General features: G+C 46.3%; 1 protein-coding gene across 3 annotated transcripts in view; it reads right to left on the bottom strand.

The window, feature by feature from the left end:
• Positions 1-22,551, bottom strand: part of LOC106579913 (RIMS-binding protein 2) — a 116,894-nt gene that overhangs the window by 75,593 nt on the left and 18,750 nt on the right. The window contains exon 1 of one of the 3 annotated variants that reach the window (XM_082966284.1): positions 3,512-4,104. The exons of 1 other annotated variant lie outside the window; for it this stretch is intronic. In XM_082966284.1, the coding sequence (XP_082822410.1) occupies positions 3,512-3,676 (165 nt within the window). In that variant the 5' untranslated portion in view covers positions 3,677-4,104. Of the gene's footprint in view, positions 1-3,511; positions 4,105-22,551 lie in introns of those variants that run through there. One more of the 3 variants, XM_045703081.2, reaches the window with a different exon arrangement.

Below are 22,551 nucleotides of genomic sequence, written 5' to 3'. Positions count from 1 at the left end.
GATCAAGTTCAATTATGCGTGTGTGTGTATGCTGTACGTGGTTATGAGTAGAGGGTTACATTTTTCCACCTACATTATTAACCATAAGTGAATTGCACACACCCACCACAAAAATCTCTCTCTCCGCCTGTGTCCCTGGTGTGCCGGTACAATTTGTACAGTTTTTAGAACCAGACAGCTTGACATCGGGCTAAGCATTCCTATGAATATTTCACACACACGCACGCACATACATACATAGCTCCCAAGCTGCTCAGGCCCATTTGTTTGGAACGCACAAGCCAATGTTCAATTAAAAAGCCCTCCGATAAAAGATTCAAATGGCTGCCATTGTGAGTAATGAGCTCCAGGATAAAGTGTATAGGCGTTTACTGCACATGAAATGAAGACAGATGAGGGCGACGAACCCCCTTAAACTGGATATATCGTTTGGGCCACAATGACATGAATATACATACAATCACAACAGAGGAGGGTTAAACAGTATAGTGAACTACTTCCTCCGTGTCCACCCACATGTACTAACTACAGTGTGTGTGGGAGTCATGTGTTCTCCAGACTGTGTTAGAATGTGAGCCAGGAAAAAGATACACTGGAGACTCAACCCTTCCATATCTGAGTCTCCTGTTGCATCCAGGAACCATGTGTCTTAATTGTGAATCATATGGGACCACTCCAGTACTGAGAGACATGGAGGAGGGGAGAGAGGCACTGGGATTGCTACAGACACTACAGTACAGGCAACCAAAATAATTAATAGCAAATTAGTCAACTGTTGTCATGGCTTGAATCATATTGTATAGGACGCTCATACACAGTATGAAGAGTATTGTGGCAAGTAGGGTTGAATCAGAGCAGAACATTCATAACAGAGCATGATGCCACAACAGTGACTTGACATAATGGTCTGTAGAGTGTTCAGCACCATTGAGAGCACTCATGTTGACAGAACAGGGAAAAACACTTGCTATCCTGTGGTAGTTTCCTCAGGCTCTCAGCTTCTGGTTGGGCTGCAGTGGCCTGGACACATCTTTCAGAGGATATGTCCCTCCCTCCTAGTCCCAGCCAACCAGGTACTTCTAGCCCCTGTACCCTGTCCTCTTCTACCAGTCCTCTCAGCATAATCAACCGCACAGTCCAGACACTGATTTAATGACATAGGATTCTATTCCCTTTTCATCCTCAGCCCTTTTGCTGCTGTCTTACCATGTAAATATGAAAAAGCGAGTTATTTTCTGTGGTGAGGTTGCAGGGGAATATGTCCTCTCACCCCATCATGCAAATGGGAGGGCTCCTCCTAACCCTGCCTATGCTGTAGCTAGAGGCACTGCGAGTGAGTGAGAGATAGAGAGAGAGTTATCTGTTCCATTCTGTTTTCTCAGTCTTGTCTCCGGGAGAACTGTGGAACAGTTAAGGATGAAAGATGCTTGAAGCCAGAATTAACCTGAATTTGAATCCTATTGACAAATATACTGTCAAAAAGACCATTCAGCGGTAGTCATTCAAATGTACTGAGGCAGGCAGTCACACAGTGCCAGAACATTTTACCTTTTACTGAGAGACTAACACACAGAAACACACAGTACATCATCTGTGACAGGAGAGCAGAGCTTTACAGCTAATTTGTTGCCTCTCAAAATGCCAGCCGAAGATATACACACACACACACACACACAACGGAAGTGACCAGGAGACTCCTTGTTGTTCTTTGTATCCCTGCTTTCCCTCTCCATCTGGGAGGGCAGGGTTAGGGAAGCTCTGTATGCGCTAACTCCACAGTGAGGATGGGAGACAGAGTTGGCTCTGAGGGGAGGCAGTAGCCTAGCACTGCTTAGCGTTAGCGTGCGACTGCGCTGCACTGGGCTCTAAACAACCTCAAAAAGAATCTCCCTCTTTTACCTACACCCCAGCCCAGGCAGCTACACTCAGGATCCGCAGAGCAGCACTGACTACACGTCTCATCCTGTACCCCCAGCCCAATTACACAGTAATCCAGCCCAGCACATCAAGCAGTTATGATCAGAAATCATTTGAAATGGCAGAGTAAGTTACATAACTGCACAGCTTTAGTCTGTGTGCGCAGGCGCAGATGCCTGCGCTGTTAACACTCTACTCGTCTGGCGCGCGCGTGTGTGTGTGTGTGTGTGTGTTGTGTGCCTACTGAATCACAGAACAGACACAGTGCAACTCTCAGACACCCTCAGCCCCTCCCTGCTCCCCTGTGAGTCCTGTGGCAACCTCCCCTCAGCTGCTCAGAGCACACTGACAACCCTCCTCTCACATGCAGAGACACACACAGTGATACTCACACAGCCTGGAGCAAAGAGAGAGCGAGAGATGGACAGAGTGAGAGTGAAAAGGAGCGATGAGAGAGGGTGAAAGAGTGACAGCAAGAGTGCGAGTGAGTGAGTGAGTGAGTGAGTGAGTGAGTGAGTGAGTGAGTGAGTGAGTGAGTGAGTGAGTGAGTGAGTGAGTATTTCCTTGACAATATGAAGAGAGACACAGAGACAGAAAGAGAGATGGACAGAAAGAGAAAAAAAGAGAAAACAATGAGAGGGTGAAAGAGTGACAGCAAGAGTGTCAGTGTGTGTGTGAGAGAGAGAGAGAGAGAGAGAGAGAGAGAGAGAGAGAGAGAGAGAGAGAGAGAGAGAGAGAGAGAGAGAGAGAGAGAGAGAGAGAGAGAGAGAGAGAGAGAGAGAGAGAGAGAGAGAGAGAGAGAGAGAGAGAGAGAGAGAGAGAGAGAGAGAGAGAGAGAGAGAGAGAGAGAGAGAGAGAGAGAGAGAGGCGGGTAAAGCATGAAAAGGAGGGAAATGGAGATGGGAGAAATAGAGAAATGGAGGGAGGCAGGATTTACAATATAAGCTCCTCAGCTCTGCAGCATTTTGTGCTGGGTATCAGTATAGCTTTAGCCCTTATCGAGGTATTCTATACTAGACGTCCAGTATTAAGCTTCATGCAGCAGTAGCAATAGTGGCAGCAGTAGCCCCAGAATCAGCAGTATGCTCTCCTGGGCTCTGGTCCCTCTCTCCCCTGCACAGAGTGGCAGCAGTAGCAGCAGCTATAGCAACAGCAGTAGCCATAGCAGTAGCAGCAGCAGCAGTAGTAGAAGCAGTAGTTCTGCAGCGACAGGACTGACCCCCTCCCCCTCCACATAAACTTTGTCTTTACTCCAAAAATGAATTATCTACAGTAACGAGTAAGTAGCTAAACTTTACATTTATTGAATGATCGCTTATCATAAACCTCTATGAGAACGACCATTAGTCTGTTTATGTTTTCACATTAGCCCAAAACACTATAAAGCCTATGTTTATTTATCACAATGTTTGTGGGATGTTCTGTTCTGCAATGTAAGGTGACACGTCTATTGTCTCTCAACCCCCCTGTCATAAATACATAGGACACATGCTAACCTGTAGAGCACCTCGGCCTCTATATCTACATTTATGATGCACTGGTAATAACACAATAAGAACACCTCAAACTTCAAGAATCAGGTAAGGCTACATACCTTCGCACGTTTGCTTTGACGCTTTCTCTTCTCAAACGCGATTTTGTATTTTGGCACTGCGCCAGATCCAGTCCATGGAAATACAGTAGCAACAGTTGTACCTTGTCCTTTCCGATTGCATCTCTCGTTCATATGCATCGTCGCCGAAGTACTTGCTACACACATGCAGCGATGCAAGGTTGGCTGCTGGATTATTTACAGTAAATCAAATTTACTATTTTGAATTGCTACTAACCATATCCTGCAACTCTCCGTACCTTTTATAGGACAACAGCTACATGTGGTGCCGTCTTCCCTTGATTTCCTGTATAAAGTGCAGCCAGAGACCGAACACCAGCTTGCTCTTGCTGCCATCAATTTGTCCACTTTGCGTAACTCACTTTACATGCGATAAGTGTAACCCCAACCTGGGCTCGAACCAGGGACCCTTGCACACATCAACAACTGACACCAACGAAGCATCATTACCCATCGCGCCACAAAAGCCGCGGCCCTTGCAACGCAAGGGGAAACCCCACTTCAAGTCTCAGAGCGAGTGACGTCACTGGTTGAAACGCCATTAGCGCGTACCACCGCTAACTAACTAGCCATTTCACATCGGTTACATAAGCCTAACTATCAACTTTCGCACCAGCTCGTTCTCCCCCCCAAAAATTACAACTTGAATCGGTGACGTCAAGCTCCATATAAGGGCATTTCATGACGTTTCTACGTAGCAGGTGTCTTGTTTTGCACGCTTTGTACAAAATAATAAAATGCAGTACTACAGGATATTTCTTAAAGTAGCTCTTTATTAGCTAGCTACAACGGGCATGTTCACTTATCTCTAACCACGATCAACTGACCATGACCTAACCACCTGGGTGGTCTTAACCAATCATAGCACAGTATGATACGGTGGTAAAATGCATCTAATTATAATTCAGTATGTTTACACATATGAATATTACATCCCCCTTCTTTTAAAACAAAAGAAAAATGTTTACATATTCTAAGCGTTTCTTTTGAATACATGCTCTGTAGTTTGAACTCAATGTAAGTAACCATTTATATTGCATAATACACCAACTGAATCAACATAGACTCTGAAACAATGATCCAACATACTGTTTCTTTTCAAACAAGGGATTCTCAGCAACTCAGCTTTCACTGTAGAAATGACATCTTAACATTTCAAACAAATACAATAACAAAGCATTTCAAGTGAACTTTCAATAACAAGTTTACAGTCTGGAACTCTTTTAGGGCAGCGAGCCGCCTACACCCTTTGACATTTCACATGTCTAGGACAGCTCTGGGCTTGAACTCTCTTCCTGACCTTGTGCGATATGATGCTGAGCATGCTTCTGTGTCAGTCAACAGCTCTTGTGGTGTTGCAGGTAAGTGTGGTGTATGTTGTGCTGTGTGTGTGTTTAGTCCATCACGTTCTCTTTCAGGGGAACAGTTCATCTCATCAGTGTGTTGTTCTTTTGTGTTCAGTAGGTGACGACGATTGCGGCGGTACACTGCTCCTTCTGCGGTGCGGACGTGATATGAACGTTCAGTGTCAGCTGGCTGGATGACGACTGCTGGCTTCCAGAGGCCATGCTCCTGGATTCTAACTGACTCTCCGTCGATCAGTGGTGGCAGTGGTCTCGCTGACCTGTCGTAGTATCGCTTTTGTTGTTGTTGTCTCTGTGCACGTTTTTTATGCATTTCCTTGTAGCTGATGACCTCAGGTTGCAGCTGCTGGTTGGTGCTGGGAAGGGTTGAACGAAGTCTGCGGCTCATCAAAAGCTGGGCTGGTGAATTGAAGTTGTCAACTGGAGTGTTGCGGTATTCGAGGAGACTGAGGTAGGCATCTCTCTTGTCTGCTTTTGCTTTGTCCATGAGTGATTTAGCAATCTGCACAGATTTTTCAGCAAGGCCATAACTTTGAGGGTAATGTGGGCTTGTGGTGATGTGTAAACTCCCATGCTTTTGTGAAGGATTCAAACTCCTTTGATTTGTAACAGGGCCCATTGTCAGATATTAAAGTCTCTACAATGCCCTGCCTGGCAAAGATTGCTTTCAGCTTGTGTATCACAGCTGCAGATGTGGTGCTGTGAAGCTTGTCGAGTTCGAAGTATCTGCTGTAGTAGTCCACTGTTATGATGTAGTCCTCGTTGTTCCAGGTGAAGAGATCGGTTGCCATGACCTGCCAGGGTCAGTCTGGGATACAGTGAGGTAACATTGGCTTTTTGGTGTTTGAGGGGCATCGTTCAAGACATATGGCACATTTACCAACAATGTCCTCTATTTGTTTGCACATTCCGGGCCAAAACAACATGTCCCGTGCTCTCTGTTTGCACTTTTCCATGCCCATGTGTCCAGCATGGATCTTTGTCTCTTCTCTGAGACTGGCAGGAATTATGATTTTTCTCTCATTTGAAAATGATTCCATTGATCTGTGATAGTTCATCACGATGGTTCCAGAATTCTGAGACGCTCTGAGGGCATTTTCTCCTCTCCTCAGGCCATCCATCCTGTATGACTTTCCTCAGCTGTGTGAGTTGTGAGTCCTTTTCTGTTTCTGCTTGGCTCTCCTTCAGCTTTGTGTCACTAACTGGTAAGTTGCTGTACACAGTGTGCACTTGCATGTCCATGCCTTCACTGAGGCTGCTGTCCTTATAGGTAAGAAACTTCCTGGAGAGTGTGTCTGCGACAGGGCTGTCTTTGCCTGGACGGTGAGTGATTGAGAAGTCGTATTTTCATAGTTGAAGGATCATTCTCTGTAGCCTTGGCGGGGCTGCGGCTAGTGGTTTCCTCATGATTGACTCAAGGGGCTTGTGGTCAGATTCCACAATGACTTGTTGTCCATATACGTACTGATGGAAACGTTTACATCCGAACAGAATGGCGTAGAGCTCCTTTTCGATTTGAGTGTAGTTGATTTCACAGTCTGTGAGAGATTTGGAAGCGTAGCCGATGGGCTTTCCTTCTTGCAGTAGCACTGCACCTAGTCCATACTTCGACGCGTCCACTTGGAGTCTGAGCTCTTTGTTGGGGTCGTAGTAGGCAAGGATTGGTCCTGGTTCTCTCGTGATCAAGTCTTTCACATTCTGGAAAGCAATGTCGTGTTGCTTGTGCCAGAGAAACTCACTGGACTGCTTTAGCAGTTGTTTCCAGCTCTGCATGGTTATTTGGTGGCTCCATTTCTTTTATGGCTGAGATCTTCTGTGGATCTGGCTTGATTCCATTCGCTGTGAGAAGATGTCCGAAGTAGCGCCGACTGTGCTCTTCTCGCGGTTGAGCCGGACTCCTTTCTCGCGGGACCTTTGCAGCATCGCACGGCGGTTTCGGTTGTGCTCCTCTTTGGTTCGACCATAGACAAGGATGTCGTCCACAATTGCCACAACTCCGTCGAGGCCTTCGTACACTTCGTCGATCTTTCGCTGAAACTCGTCTTGGGCTGAGATAATCCCAAAAGGCAGGCGACGGAACCTGTAGCGTCCAAACGGTGTGTTGAATGTTGTGAGCTTAGATGACTCTTCTGTGAGCGTGATAGCCCAGTAGCCTGATCTATCGTCCATGACACTGAAGTACCAGGCTCCCGCTAGCTTGTGTGTGATGCCATCTAGCGTCGATAAAGGGTATTGGGGGCATTTGATAGCCTTGTTCAAGTCTCTTGGTTCGAGACATATTCGGAGCTTGCCTGTGCGTGGTTTCTCCACCACCACTAACGCGTTTACCCAGTCAGTCGGTTCTGTAACCTTGGTGACTATGTCAGATTGCTCCATGCTCTCCAACTCTTTCTTCAGACGGGCACGGAGAGCAAGGGGAATCTTTCTCGGTGGGTAGACCACTGGGGTTGCGTCTGGGTCAAGGTGAATGGTACAATCTCCTGGGAATAATCATATTCCTGTAAAAACATCAGCAAACTCCTCCAGTACATTTTCTGTCTCTACTGGTGCTGTTACTGATAAAACTAGCTTGATGAGGTCCATGTCTAAACATGCTTTAAGACCTTGCACTGCAGGTGCTCTAGTGTCAACAACGTAAAAGTCCAACATCATGTCACTTTCCTTGTATTTGCATTTGAAAGTGCATGTGCCTTTTACTGGGAGCTGTTCACCACCATAACCAGTCAGTCTGCGCGTGGTGGGCTGTAGCTTGCACTCAGATGTCAAGCTGCGGTACTTATTCAGAGGAATAATGTTTACTTGTGCACCAGTGTCTAGTTTGAACTTTAGCTTTGTGCCTTGTGTTACTATCTCAATGTCAGCAAAGGCTTGCTCTGTCTCTGATATTTGACTTTTCTGATGTCACTGAATCAATAAACAGTTCATCAGCATTTGACTCTTTGATTGACATTTCATCTTCACTCACTGTGTGTACCGTTTTTCCACGGTAAACTCTGCACACTTTTGCAAAGTGATTCCATTTACCACATTTAGTACACAGTTTGCCTTTAGCTGGGCAATTTCCTTGTTCGCCATGCACTTTGTATCCACAATATCCACATGTTTTGGGGCGTTTTGAGTCTGTGTCTCTCTGTTTTGGAGTTGTCTCTCTCCGTTCTAAAGCGCGCTCTCTGTGCACCGGAGGTGTGCTTTGATGTCTGCCTGACTGTGTGCACTGCTTGTTCACGTGATGCGCTCGTGCTGCAGGGCGAAATGCTTTTCATCTGAGCCTGTGCTAGCTCGTGAGATCTGGCTATGTCAATAGCTTTGTCCAGCTTTAGCTCAGACCCGACATTCAAAAGTTTCTCTCGCACTCGCGGTGATTGTATTCCAAATACAATACGGTCCCTGACCATCTCATCCTTGTTTGCATAATCACAGTCTTTCACAAGCAGACGCAGCTCAGTCACAAACTGTTCAAAAGACTCGCTAGCACCCTGTACTTTCTCATGGAATTTGTACCTAGCGAAAATCGTATTTGTCTTCGGCACAACATATTCTTCAAAACGACCGTAGTATGTTTTCAGTACCTTTGATTCAGCCTCGGTAAGTGTCCATGTGTTGTAAATATCTCTCCCTTTTTCACCGATCCAGAGGAGCAGGTAGCTGCACTTTTCCTCTTCTCTGTCCTTCAGAGGACGCGTGAACATTAGCTCCACATGCTGTTTGTACTTAAGCCATGCGTCGGGTAAGTTTGAAGACTCCCAGTCCATTCGAGGTGAAGGAACTCCAGAAAAATCCATCTTTTAAAACCTTTTACTCTGACACCATGTCTTGTTTTGCACGCTTTGTACATAATAATAAAATGCAGTACTACGGGATATTTCTTAACGTAGCTCTTTATTAGCTAGCTACAACGGGCATGTTCACTTATCTCCAACCATGATTAACTTGACCATGACCTAACCATCTGGGTGGTCTTAACCAATCATAGCACAGTATGATACGGCGGTAAAATGCATCCAATTATAATTCAGTATGTTTACATATATGAATATTACAGCAGGGTCTCCCCACGAGGGCGCACATGCTCACTTGTTACCCATCTCTGCTGCTGTGGCATTCCGCTACAAAAATTACATAAAATAATCACACTTTATTTGGTGAAAAACGAACAATACTTTAGACTAAAAGAGATCTTAAGGCCGTAAGCTTTTAATAAAACAACAAACTTGTCCACACTTTGCGAATTTCTGAATTCACTGGCAATGGAGCAGAGCGAGGCCTGCATCCAGCAACATCATGCTGTTTTTGACCTGTTTTTGCATCTGTTTCCGTACAGCACTACAGGGAGACAGAGGAGGAGAGGGCAAAGTCCACTGAACTAGTTTCAATGTTTGGAATCACTTGGGAGTTTCTGGATTTTGGGTAAACTTCTTCTTTAAGGTTGGAAGCATGGGCAACTGAGGATGTTTGAGTGTTTTTGTATGTGAACAAGTTTTGTGGATTAAGGCTCACACAGAGAGAATCTGATGACTAGCATCATTATAGCCTTGTTCCCACTCCCTCCTGCCTCTGCTACCCACTCAAGTACTCAGAGGCTTACTCACTCTCAGACCATGACAATTCAAACCTCTGCAGATGCACTGTCTGTTCACATGGTAACACTCGCCTCCAATTTCAGATCATTTACCTGTGCACAGTAAACATCTCCGGTATTCACATAACCAATACACACCACTGAATTATCTCCATTCTCCAGTGTTCACAGTTCCCCAGCTCAGGCTGAGGCGGACTCAATCATTGTGCCATCGGGTCAGTACATTAGAGTGGGCAGTAGCCAGACAGCCAGGTAGATGAGGCAGCTGCGGAGGGGAGCTAGGTAGGTATTCACTCACTGTTCTCTTTCTGAGCAGGAAGGACACAGTGTTCATCACATCAGTCCAGCCAGAGGAAAGAAGAAGATAGGAGAGTAGACCCTCCAGGTATGTGTGGGGAGCACTGAGCATGTGTGGATGATGTGTGAGTGAGGGGACAGAGGGAGCCTAAGGCTGCATCTCAACACAGACGTCCACAAGTGACCTAGAGAGTGACGTCACAAAATCATTACCAGGCTGCCACTACATAGTCATAACACACCCACCCACACATTCTAAATACAAGCCAGAATGACACACAATCACTCTCAGATCTCTCACCCATCTCTCACCCACATAACAGTGTCCATGTTCTCCATTATTCAGGGGGACTCAGGGCACATATTTTCCATGGTCCTGCAGTGGGGTTGGCAGCCTCCCTCATTCTGTTCTGCAGACAGACAGTAGACAGACAGTGTGTCTGGTCTGTCCCTTCATCTGAGTCCCTCTCTCTCTCATCACAGGCCCGTGTAGAGACTTAGAGAGAGGAAACATTACAAGCCCTGCCATGAACACATTCATTCACATCCAGGCCTGTTTGTCTGGCTGGACACTTGGGCTCTGCCCAGATAAGCTGATTATGACACAAAATATTACATGCTGTCCTATTTGTTCTGATCCAGTGTTATCACAATGTCTCTGGTAATGTAAAATCACTGACCCATCAAACCGGGAAGATAAGACCGTCTTAATTAACCTCACATTTACTAAGGTAGCTAACACAAATTCACAATTTCTATACAACGTAGTACACTTTTCCACCCACTCACTATCTGATTTTATCTGTTAATGCCTGTCTCACTCCAGCAGCAGACCTCTCTCTGTGATAGAACATTCTGTAGTATTGAAATTCACATCACGAGAGCGGCAGCTAGCTTTTGAAGTGGAATCTGCTCTAACTAATGTATGCTTCTCCGCTGGTCTATCCTCATCCCCTTCCTCTGCCTCAGATGAAGGTCCACTCCTCAGGATGAAACACTTAAACACTAGCAAAGGCTAATTCACTGATGTCTCTCCCTGCATTCATTTGCTGTGTTTTCTTCCATCCCCAGAGAGAGAGAGAGAGAGAGACAGAGAGAGAGAGAGCAGGGGCTCTTCCAGGCAGAGTGGAGGTACAGTACTGGGACTGCATGGCGGAGGTAGGCAGTGTCTCCCTTTGATCTTGATCCAGTTAGAGCTACAGACTTATGTTCTGCTGTTCAACTCTACAGGGAGAAGACAGATGTGAGGAAGAATATTCCATTTGAATATACCCAATTATACCCAATCCACTATTTGTTTATGGCTTATTAGAAAGGCACTCTCGAGAATGCTGAACAAACATCACATTGGCCTACACTACAGTACAGTACCCATCACCTGTTCAGACTTGCAGGGACAGCTTCTGTCGTTTTCACATGGGTATTGTCATGAATCAACTAAAAAACCACAGTGCCAATGCCGCAATGCTGGTATATTTTTTGCAGATGATCAACTTGCAGCTTTGGGCAAACTGTCTCACAGTTTCACTAAAGGCATGAGTGAATAGTCAGAGTGAAGCCCCTGGCTGAGTCTATCCTGAGTCTCAGTTTTAGTGGCAGCCAGGCCAGGCCAGGCTAGGCTAGGACAGGCCAGGCATTCACATCCCTGCCTGCATCAACCCAATCGGCAGCCTGCCTGCGCCCTCACACTGTTCTCTATTAGTGGACCCATCAACAATGACCCACCAGAAAGAGACAGGGGGAGGGAGAGCGAGAGACAGGGGGAAGGAGAGCGAGAAGGGGGGTTTGAAGGGAAAGAGAGGGAGGAAGGGCCTGGAATATTTCTTTGATGATATGATTTGACCTGGGAAAACACTGGGTCCTACTTATAGTATAGTATCAGAGGAGATGGTAGTAGCTAGAAGCAGGCAGGGCCCGTTAATGGGTGCTGGGTGAGAGGTCTGGGTCTGGGAGGAGAGACCAGTCCATGTAGTAGGGCCTGTAATGGGAAGCAGGTGGTGCTCAGGAGGACATAAAGAGCTACACTTTCACCCCTCTGGAGCCTGGCACAGGAGCATGAGAAACAGATGCCACCGCCACCAACTCCAGCCCATCTGAGCCTGGCCAGACTGAGACGCTCCCTCTCTCCACTCCCTGGCATTGCCAATTTACCACAGGACACTCCGTTACTGGACAGACATTACCTTAGCAGAGGACAGTGAGTGCCCACTGCTTCCTCTGAGCCAAATCACACAGACAGACAAACCCAAAAGTTAGCTACTCAGGTGACAACCAGACTTCATTCAATTTTCAACTACTTAATCTGAGAGTAGTATGCAACTAGTAGTATGCAACTACTTAATCTGAGAGTAGTATGCAACTAGTAGTATGCAATTACTTAATCTGTCAGCCTGTATGCAATAATACAGATATCACAATATGCACTTTACAGAATTTGAAGTACATATGGCGTTATTAACCAACAAAACCCTGTGTGGGTGTATGATTTGAGTTCTTCAAAGGTGCTTCCAGTCATTTTCCTCATCAGTCCCCTTAACAAAAACTAAAAGAGAAAGGAGCTGGGCCAATTAAATTAATGGAGTGAAGCATACACAGAACATTGCACAAATGAAAGAGCAACACACATGGCCACAAACACGCATCACACACACACACACACACACACACACACACACACACACACACACACACACACACACACACACACACACACACACACACACACACACACACACACGGCAGAGTGGAACAACTGAGGAAGCGTCCCTGCTGAGGCTCAATTGAAAACAAATGACTTTATTTTCTACAACAGAGCCCTCTATCTCCAGGGTATTTGAGGATTGCTAATCGGAATCAAATTCTCTCGGCCTGCATGTTTTCTCCGTAAGCCACAGGGAAACAACATTTGCAATCAAAAGATCTCGACTGGCAACTAAATTTAGTAGGTATTGTAACAAGCCTTCATGATCTCACCGACATATAAAAGAGAATATTATTATCATGAGACCAGGGCTGTAGTCAGGATTAAAAACTATAATTGAATACATACAGAGGGATCTGTTAGCAGAAAAGTGTTTTATAAACAAAAAGGTAAACAAATAAGTTTACAGAAGAAGAAATATGTGTACAGTTGTACAGCTAATGTCCTGCAATTCTACAAATCTAGTCATTACCTATGCCATGTCAATATGATTGTGAGTGAAAATTATTAACAAAATCAATTGGGGCCCCTGGGCACGTCCCCTGCGTGCCCGTTAGGTAATTCGGCCATGATTACTACAAGTTTATATAGATGGCTAGACAAATTAACTAATCAAAACAAATTTGACTGACATGGGCTAAGTGAGTGTCGGTGAGTGACATATAACAAGAGGAAAATTGCTGATGCAAAACCAGTTTTTCAAAATTGCACCTTGTGTATTCTACCTCTCAACAATAATAAATTATTATTATTTATTTTTTATATTTGAAAAAAAAAGACAAATGTCCTGACCATGGTGTCCTCTTATGGAGCTACGGCCATACATGAGACAAAAAAATGATGTCCGGCATAGATAGGATCCTTAGTTGAGATTTACATAAAGAGGCAATGCTTTGTATGCAAGACCAATAGGGTAGCAAAGGCAGAGTCAGTCACGCAGGAGTCACAGTCCAACATTAGCATAAACTATAAGCGTCAGTGAATGGCTGGATGGCTGCTGTTGTTGTTATTGTTAAGGACTCAGTTGTCAATATGCTCTCTGGTCCTTATCCAAAGATCAGAGAGGGGCTGACGGAGCTTTGATTTCTGCACACCGGTAGGGGATAAACAATAAAAACATGACCACCACCTCGCCTGTCACTCACTCCAATACTGGCACCCTTCACAACACTATTCACATGTCACATCCAGTTTTATGAACAGAAGAAGATTTACAAGAGAGGGCTGAGAAAGAACATTTGAGAAACAGGTTGGGAAATAGTGAGTGAGTGAGTGAGTGAGTGAGTGAGTGAGTGAGTGAGTGAGTGAGTGAGTGAGTGAGTGAGTGAGTGAGTGAGTGAGTGAGTGAGTGAGTGAGTGGTGAGAGCGAGAGGGTAGAGGAGGGGGTAGTAAAATAAGGTCAGCTGGAGTGAGAATGTTGACCTTTGCTAGATAAGGCTTTCTTCCCTTCCTCGTTGGATACGAACAGGTGGTGAGACTAATTATATTACAGTTATGTCCTTGACAGGAGAAAAAAAACACATCTAAGATACATTTAAAAATTTGTTCCAACCTACTCTGTTTTCACACTCTTTGTGCCTTGGTGAATGGTTTCTGTTTTAATGTTGACGGTAATAAAAAGGAGACAGTATATGTTTGTAGACCATGGGACCCAACGGACCTGGTTGATAGCAAGGGAACGTGCCTTATTGTATCATGCAGTGGATATTAGCAGATTACACCATAGCTTGTGTGTGTGTGTGTATATGCATGTATTTTTTTATTTATTTAACTATGTGTGTATTAGGTGGGTGGGGACCTCAGGCCCAGAGCCAGCCAGACCTACACCGATCAACCAGTATACAGACCCCAATATCATCAAAATAATGCTCCCTCACAAGAAAAAGCACAAAATCTGTTAGCAACCAATCCTTAGATTGTCAAAGCAGAGTCTCTGTGGGTGAACTCAGAGTCTAGAGACACAGGATCTCATTTAGCCTCACTGTGAGAGGAGTGTTCTCAAAGTTGGTCCACAATGTGATGTGACTGTGTGGCCGGAACACAACCCCCATCCTCTGATCTGTCTGACTTTCCCTAGACCAGACACTCTGTACCAGAGACGCTGAGTGTGCACGGGAGTGTGTGTGTCTCCCCACTGCTTCCGCTCTGAAGCCAAGCCCTTCACTTCACATCGTCCTACCTCTGGAAGTAACGACAGTGGATAAGATATTAAATCCTTCCCCACTAGAAAGGATAAATGATCAAATCAAACTGTATTTGTCACATGCACCGAATACAACAAGTGTAGACTTTACCGTGAAATGCTTACTTACAACAGTGCAGTTCAAGAAGAGTTAAGAAAATATTTACCAAGTAGACTAAAATAAATAGTAATAATAAAAAGTAACAATAAGAATAACAATAACGAGGTTATACACAGGGGGCACCGGTACTGAGTCAGTGTACGGGGGTACAGGTCATTTGAGGTTATTTGTAGGTAGGGGTGAAATGACTGCATAGATAATAAACAGCGAGTAGCAGCAGTGTACAAAAGGGAGGGGGAGTCAATGTAAATTGTCCGGTGGCGATTTTATTAATTGTTCAGCAGTGTTATGGCTTGGGGGTAGAAGCTGTTGAGGAGCCTTTTGGTCCTAGACTTGGCGCTTCGGTACCGCTTGCCGTGCGGTACCAGAGAAAACAGTCTATGTGACTGGAGTCGCTGACAATTTTATGGGATTTCCTCTGACACCGCCTATTATATAGGTCCTGGATGGCAGGAAGCTTGGCCCCAGGGAGGTACTGGGCCGTTCGCACTACCCTCTTATGGTCAGATCCGGAGCAGTTGCCATACCAGTCGGTGATGCAACCAGTCAGGATCCTCTTGATGGTGCAGCTGTAGAACCTTTTCAGGATCTGAGGACCCATGCCAAATCTTTTCAGGCTCCTGAGGGGGAAAAGGTTTTGTCGTGCCCTCTTCACGACTGTCTTGGTATGTTTGGACCATGATAGTTCGTTGGTGATGTGGACACCAAGGAACTTGAAACTCTCGACCCGCTCCACTACAGCCCTGTCAATGTTAATAGGGGCCTATTTGGCCCGCCTTTTCCTGTAGTCCATGATCAGCTCCTTTCTCTTGCTCACATTGAGGGAGAGGTTGTTGTCCAGGCACCACACTTCCAGTTCTCTGACCTCCTCCCTATAGGCCGTCTCATTGTTGTCGGTGATCAGGCCTACCACTGTTGTGTCGTCATCACGCGCTGAGCTAGTGTGAGATGTCAAAGGAGGAATCTTCAGCACAATAATGAACGGTCAGTAGAATTTACTGAGAGAAGTCCCAAACTGAGCCTCCCGGTGTACTGTACCATCCACTCTCTCTCACAGCCAGAGTCATCAAACTTCTCACTAAAGGCCTGAACGGATTGCGATCAATGAACAGCCACCAAAATAGTATTAGGCTCGTAGAAACTACTCAAATGGATGCATACATTGATATCCAAACCATTTTACTCTAATCCTGAGTATCTAATTTCATGATGATACCCAATAGACAGCACATAAGAACTTATGATTAATGTATTTCCTTTTAACCTGAACATTGCTGGCAATGACATGGCAGATGATGGGATTAGCTGAGGAGAGGAGCGCCCATTATGGCCGAGCTGCAGAGATGTGACTGGACATCCATGATGCTGCTGGACATTGGACCTGTCCAGTCCTCACTGGGAGGAGGAAGTACATCATTTAGAGAACAGATAAATGCATTCCTCCCCTCTCATCATCATCATCATCATCATCATCTGCTGGCCACAATAACCCAGGTCTGGGTGGCAGGTAGCCAATCATTTAGAGCGTTGGGCCAGTAACCGAAAGGTCGCTGGTTCAAATACCCGAGCCAACAAGGTGAAAAAAGCTGTTGATGTGCCCTTGAGCAAGGCTCTTCAAACAAATTTGCTCCAGGGGTGTTGTAATACTACCTGAGTGGTGCAGCGGTCTAAGGCACTGCATCTCAGTGCTAGAGGCGTCACTACAGGCCCTGGTTCGATTCCAGGCTGTATCACAACCGGCCGTGATTGGGAGTCCCATAGTGCGGCGCACAATTGGCCCAGTGTCGTCCGTGTTTGGCCGTCATTGTAAATAAGAATTTGTTCTTAACTGACTTGTCTAGTTAAAAGGTTAAAAAAATACTATGGCTCACCCTGTAAAACAACACATTTCACTGAACCTATCTGATGTACAGTGCATTCAGAAAGTATTCAGACCCCTTGACTTTATCCACATTTTGTTTACGTTACAGCCTTATTCTAAAATGCAATAAATAAAACAATTTCCTCATCAATCTACACACAATACCCCATAATAAAAAAGTGAAAACGGGTTTTTAGAAATATTCACACATTTTTACATAAGTATTCAGACCATTTGGCATTAGACTCGAAATTGTGCTCAGGTGCATACTGTTTCCATTGATCATCCTTGAGATGTTTCTACAACTTGATTGGAGTCCACCTGTGGTACATTCAATTGATTGATTGGACATGATATAGAAAGGCACGCACCTGTCTATATAAGGTCCCACAGTTGTCAGAGCAGAAACTAGCCATGAGGTCAAAGGAATTGTCCGTAGAGCTCCGAGACAGGATTGTGTCGAGGCACAGATCTGGGGAAAGGTAACAAAACATTTCTGCAGCATTGAAGGTCCCCAAGAACACAGTGGCATACATCATTCTTAAATGGAAGAAGTTTGGAACCACCAAGACTCTTCCTAGACCTGGCCGTCCAGCCAAACTGAGCAATCGGGGAAGAAGGGCCTTGGTCAGGGAGGTGACCAAGAACCTGATGGTCACTCTGACAGAGCTCCTCTGTGGAGATGGGAGAACCTCCCAGAAGGACAACCATCTCTGCAGCACTCCACCAATCAGGCCTTTATGTTAGAGTGGCCAGACAGAAGTCACTCTTCAGTAAAAGGCACATAATAGCCCACTTGGAGTTTGCCAAAAGGCACCTAAAGACTCTCAGACCATGAGAAACAAGATTCTCTGGTCTTATTAAACCAAGATTGAACACTTTGGCCTGAATGCCAAGTGTCACGTCTGGAGGAAACCTTGCACCATCCCTATGGTGAAGCATGGTGGTGGCAGCATCATGCTGTGGGGATGTTTTTCAGCGGCAGGGACTGAGTGCTCAGGACCTCTGACTGGGGAGAAGGTTCACCTTCCAACTGGACACAGCAAGACAACGTAGGAGTGGCATCTGGACAAGTCTCTGAATGTCCTTGTGGCCCAGCAAGAGCCCGGACTTGAACCTGATCGAACATCTCTGGAGAGACATCTCTGTGCAGCGACGCTCCCCATCCAACCTGATAGAGCTTGAGAGCATCTACAGAGAAGAATTTGGCACACCAAATACAGGTGTGCCAAGCTTGTAGCGTCATACCCAAGAAGACTCAAGGCTGTAATCGCTGCCAAAGGTGCTTCAACAAAGTACTGAGTAAAGGGTCTGAATACTTTTGCTAAAATTTCTAAAAACCTGTTTTTGATTTGTCATCATTGGGTATTGTGTGTATATAGAGGGGGGGGAACAATTGAATCCATTTTAGAATAAGGCTGTAACATAACAAAATGTGGGAAAAGTCAAAGGGTCTGAATACTTTGTGACAATAAAACATTTATATTTTTGGGGGTACTGGATCTAGTCAGAGTACTGCGGCATGTAGCCGAGTGGTTAGAGCGTTGGGCCAGTAACCGAAAGGTTGCTGGATCGAATCCCCGAGCTGACAAGGTAAAAATGTGTCGTTCAGCCCCTGAGCAAGGTAGTTTAACCCACTGTTCCCCGGGCGCCAAAGACGTGGATGTCGATTAAGGCAGCCCCCCCGCACCTCTCTGATCAACGCAACATGGAATAAGAAAAGACAAACACTGTCTGTCAATATAATCCAAAAGACTAGCTGCACATGGAGAGTGAGAGAGAGAGAGAGAGAGTGTGTGAGAGAGAGAGAGAGAGAGAATGTGGGACTGTAGCTCCCATTCTGGCCCTGCAGCCCAGTGGCTGAATGCACACACAGGGTTGCGTAATGGGCCTGCTCACATCACTGTGTGAAACCCAGCCAGGGCTAGTGCACATGTAGCTGAAGAGACCACTCGAAGCCTTGAGGGGAAGATAGGGAAGTGGAGTTATTTCAGAGGGCATGCACAGGATGAGACTGCCTTGTTGTGACACAATGTACTAAAAATAGCCCTATCTTAATAGAAAAAAACAGAGTGCCAGTCAAATCCTAACTGGCATGAGGCAGCGGAGGAGCAGGTGGGGGAGGAGCAGGAGGATGCAGATGAGGAGGAAACTAAGTATTTCAGTTAAAGAGAGAAGGCAGTGAGGGTGAAGCCAAGGGCGCAGTAAACAACTGGGAGGATGTACAAGCCAAGCCACAGTGCCAGAACAGAACAGGCACAACTCAACACTATATCAAAGGCAGCGCTTTCCCCTGACATGTCAGCTGCATTAAAACCATGATGAAATGGGTGAAATACATGAAGTAAGCCAGAAGGTATCAGGATGATTTAAGTAAGATATATTATGCTATATAATATAATGTAAAGCCTGTGGGGTCTGACTATGCTGTGTGGTAGGGTAGGGAAATTGTGGCCTGGCCAGGCCTGGTAGTGTGTTTTCTGCTGCACATACAGTATGACCATTAATCACCCTCAGCTATTTTTCTCTATCTATTTCCAGAAAGAGAGGCAGTGCAGAAGCCAGAGGGCAGACAATCCACAACAGCACTACACTAGAGCACGTGTGGACCGTGTGGCTGGCTGCGGCAGCTAGCAGTCACTGTGAATGTCACACTGTGTTAGGTTAGCTAGCCCACTGGAGGGAGGGGACCCTACAGTGACAACTGTGGGGATGGGATCAGTGTAATGGCAATCAAGAGGACACTACTGTACGCATTGCATCTTCACATCTTCATATGTGATGCTGGTTAATTCTTTAAGTTGACACAGAATTTTCTATGGCAGAGAATTACCCTTATGCGTCAACTGCAGTTACTTAACTCTTCCTCCTCATAAGCACTAAATGTACCTGATTAAATGTTAACACATTTGTAAGGTGCTCCACTGCAGATAAGAGCATCTGCTAACTGAATGAGAGAATGGATGTAAATGTACTGGGGTTTATAGTAGAAAAACACCAGCTGCATTCCAGCCCTGGAGGAAGTCATAGGGAACTACACAGAATGTGTGTGTGTGTGTGTGTGTGTGTGTGTGTGTGTGTGTGTGTGTGTGTGTGTGTTCTGTTAAACACGGAGACACACACAGAGAGAGCAGGTAGAAAAGAGCATGTTTCATGTAAGATATCCTGTGTCAGAAGAGAGGCAGAAAACACGTTTATCTCCCTCTATCTCCCCCTTTCTCTGGGGCACTGGAGTAGAGATTTCTGCAAGGGTGTGTAGAGTGTGAGTCATCGGTAGTGCAGAGGGAGTAGAGAGGGAGAGAAAGAGAGAGAGATGTATTCTTCAAGTCCAAGAGGGAGCTCAGAGCAGCAATGCAGCAAGGAAACACCCAAAATCCCGATCTAAACGACCAATACAGTCTTATCAAACGTCTGTAGCCAGATACAGTAATAATGGAGCCCTGAAGGTGAGAATATGTGCAAGCTCAGAGTTATGTTACAGCACATGGCACCATAGATCCATGGATTGGGTGATCAGAGCATCATTAGACACCACTGGGCAGGGCAGAATGAGACTGACGCCTGTGCTCAGATTACTGTAATGAAGATAGCCCTGTTGAGTCACCACCACACGGTACACACTGCTTAGGGTGCAAGTACTGTACTACAAACTAGCCCTTTGTAAGTGTTATTATTTCCCTGGGAGCACAATTATTTTATAACATGATCATAGTACAGTATACAGGCAATCACATAATGGGTTATGTGCTATATTGTGAAGAATGGATTGGCAACAATTTTTTTCATGAAAAATATTCCCAGTCTAAAATTCTTAATGACTTCTCTGAAAGGGAGTGTGAAGTTACTGTAAGTTTATGACTGTTAGTCACTCCATTCTCCCTCTTCCTCTCCTCCTTTATACATCATATATCCCTCCTACCTCTCCTTATCCATCATCAGTAGGGTTGCAAAAAACTTTCAATGAATTCCCTTGTTTTCCAGCATTCCTGGTTTAATTTATTGACATTTCCCAGAAACCCTAACCATTACACACACTTAATGATCTACCTAGTTTTCCTCCCAAATCAGCCCTTTCCCCTTACTTTCACCTAAACACATATAGTGCAGGACTGGAAGACTAGTTTCCTATTGTCCTCCTCAGACAGATACAGTAAGCCAGGTTGCTACAGCACAGCAGGACTGTCTCCCAAGAGCTGTCTGTCAGTGGCCAGTGTAATGCGATGCTACTGGCGGCAGAGAAGTCAGACCCGGCAGAGGGAGGAGACGACAGGACTTAGGTAGGCCACCAGTACCTCCCGCTCAAACAGCGCACTGTCCGACCGATCCCAGGATGAACAGAGGAGAGTGACGTGTGGGCCCAATAGATCAACCAGTCACGAACAGCAGACGGGACGTACAGGCGCCCAGCGGGATACTGGACAGGTGCGGGCTCTGCACGTAACGCCTGCTCTATGTCCGTGTCCAGCTCCCACACTACCGGCGCCACCAGGCAGGGAGTATGGGAGTGGGATCCATGCGCCGCTCCTCTGTGTCATACAGCCGGGACAATGCGTCTGCCTTTACATTCTGGGAACCTGGTCTGTAGGAAAGGGTAAACACAAAACGGGTGAAAAATAAAGCCGTCTTCCACTCGGCTCCCTCTCGGATATGCACCAGGTTGTAAGCGCTCCTGAGATCTAGTTTGGTGAAGAAGCGCGCCCCGTGCATTGACTCAATCGCTGTGGCTATGAGGGATAGCGGGTAACTATACCTCACAGTGATCTGGTTCAGACCCCGATAGTCAATACACGGGCGCAGACCTCCCTACTTCTTCACAAAAAAGAAACTCGAGGAGGCAGGTGAAGTGGAGGACCGAATGTACCCCTGACGCAGGGATTCGGAGACATATGTTTCCATAGCCTCCATCTCCACCTGTGAGAGGGGATACACGTGACTCCTGGGAACTGCAGCATCTACCAGGAGATTTATCGCACAATCGCCCCGTCGATGAGGTGGTAATGTAGTCGCCTTCTTTTTAGAGAAGGCGAGAGCCAAATCGGCATATTCAGGGGGAATGTGCACGGTGGAGACCTGGTCTGGACTCTCCACCATAGTAGCACCAACGGAAACCCCTAAACACCTCCCCGAGCACTCCCGCGACCACCCTGTGAGAGCCCTCTGTGGCCAAGAAACAGTGGGGTCATGACAAACTAACCAGGGTAGGCCTAGCACCACGGGAAACTTAGGAGAGTCAATAAGGAAGAGACTAATTCTCTCCTTGTGCCCCCCCCCTGCGTCACCATGCCCAGAGGAGCGGTGGCATCCCTGATCATCCCTGATCATCCCTAACCCTAATGGTCGACTATCTAAGGCGTGACCGGGGAAGGGCACAGCCACGGGAACAATGGGGATCCCTAAACTATGGGCGAACAATCTATCTATAAAATTCCCAGCCGCGCCTGAATCGACGAGCGCCTTATGCTGGGGATGCGGGGAAAACTCAGGAAAAGTGACATAGACAAACATATGCGCAACAGAGGGCTCTGAGTGAGAATGGTGCCGGCTCACCTGGGGTGACGCCAGAGCACCCTGCCTGCTGCCTCGATCCCCAGAGGAACCAACCGGCACCAACCGATCCCCAGAGGAACCAACCGGCACCAGATGGTGCACGAGCTGGACCCCCCCCTCCGGTCTCCCTGCGCACCGCCCCTCCCAGCTCCATAGGTATCGGAGAGGGGGTGCGGGGGGATGGAACCACCAGACCCCGATCTGAATGTCTGTCAGCAGGTTGTCCAGCCGGATGGACAGGTCCACCAGCTGTTCGAACGTAAGGGTGGGGTCTCTGCAGGCCAACTCCCAACGGATGTCCTCGCACAGACTGCAGCAGTAATGGTCGATCAGGGCCCTGTCGTTCCATCCCGCGCCGGCAGCCAGGGTG

The sequence above is a fragment of the Salmo salar genome, chromosome 20 (assembly GCF_965601325.2).
Source record: "Salmo salar chromosome 20, fSalSal1, whole genome shotgun sequence".
Lineage (NCBI taxonomy): Eukaryota > Metazoa > Chordata > Actinopteri > Salmoniformes > Salmonidae > Salmo > Salmo salar.
This window is presented reverse-complemented; position numbering and strand designations above follow the sequence as displayed.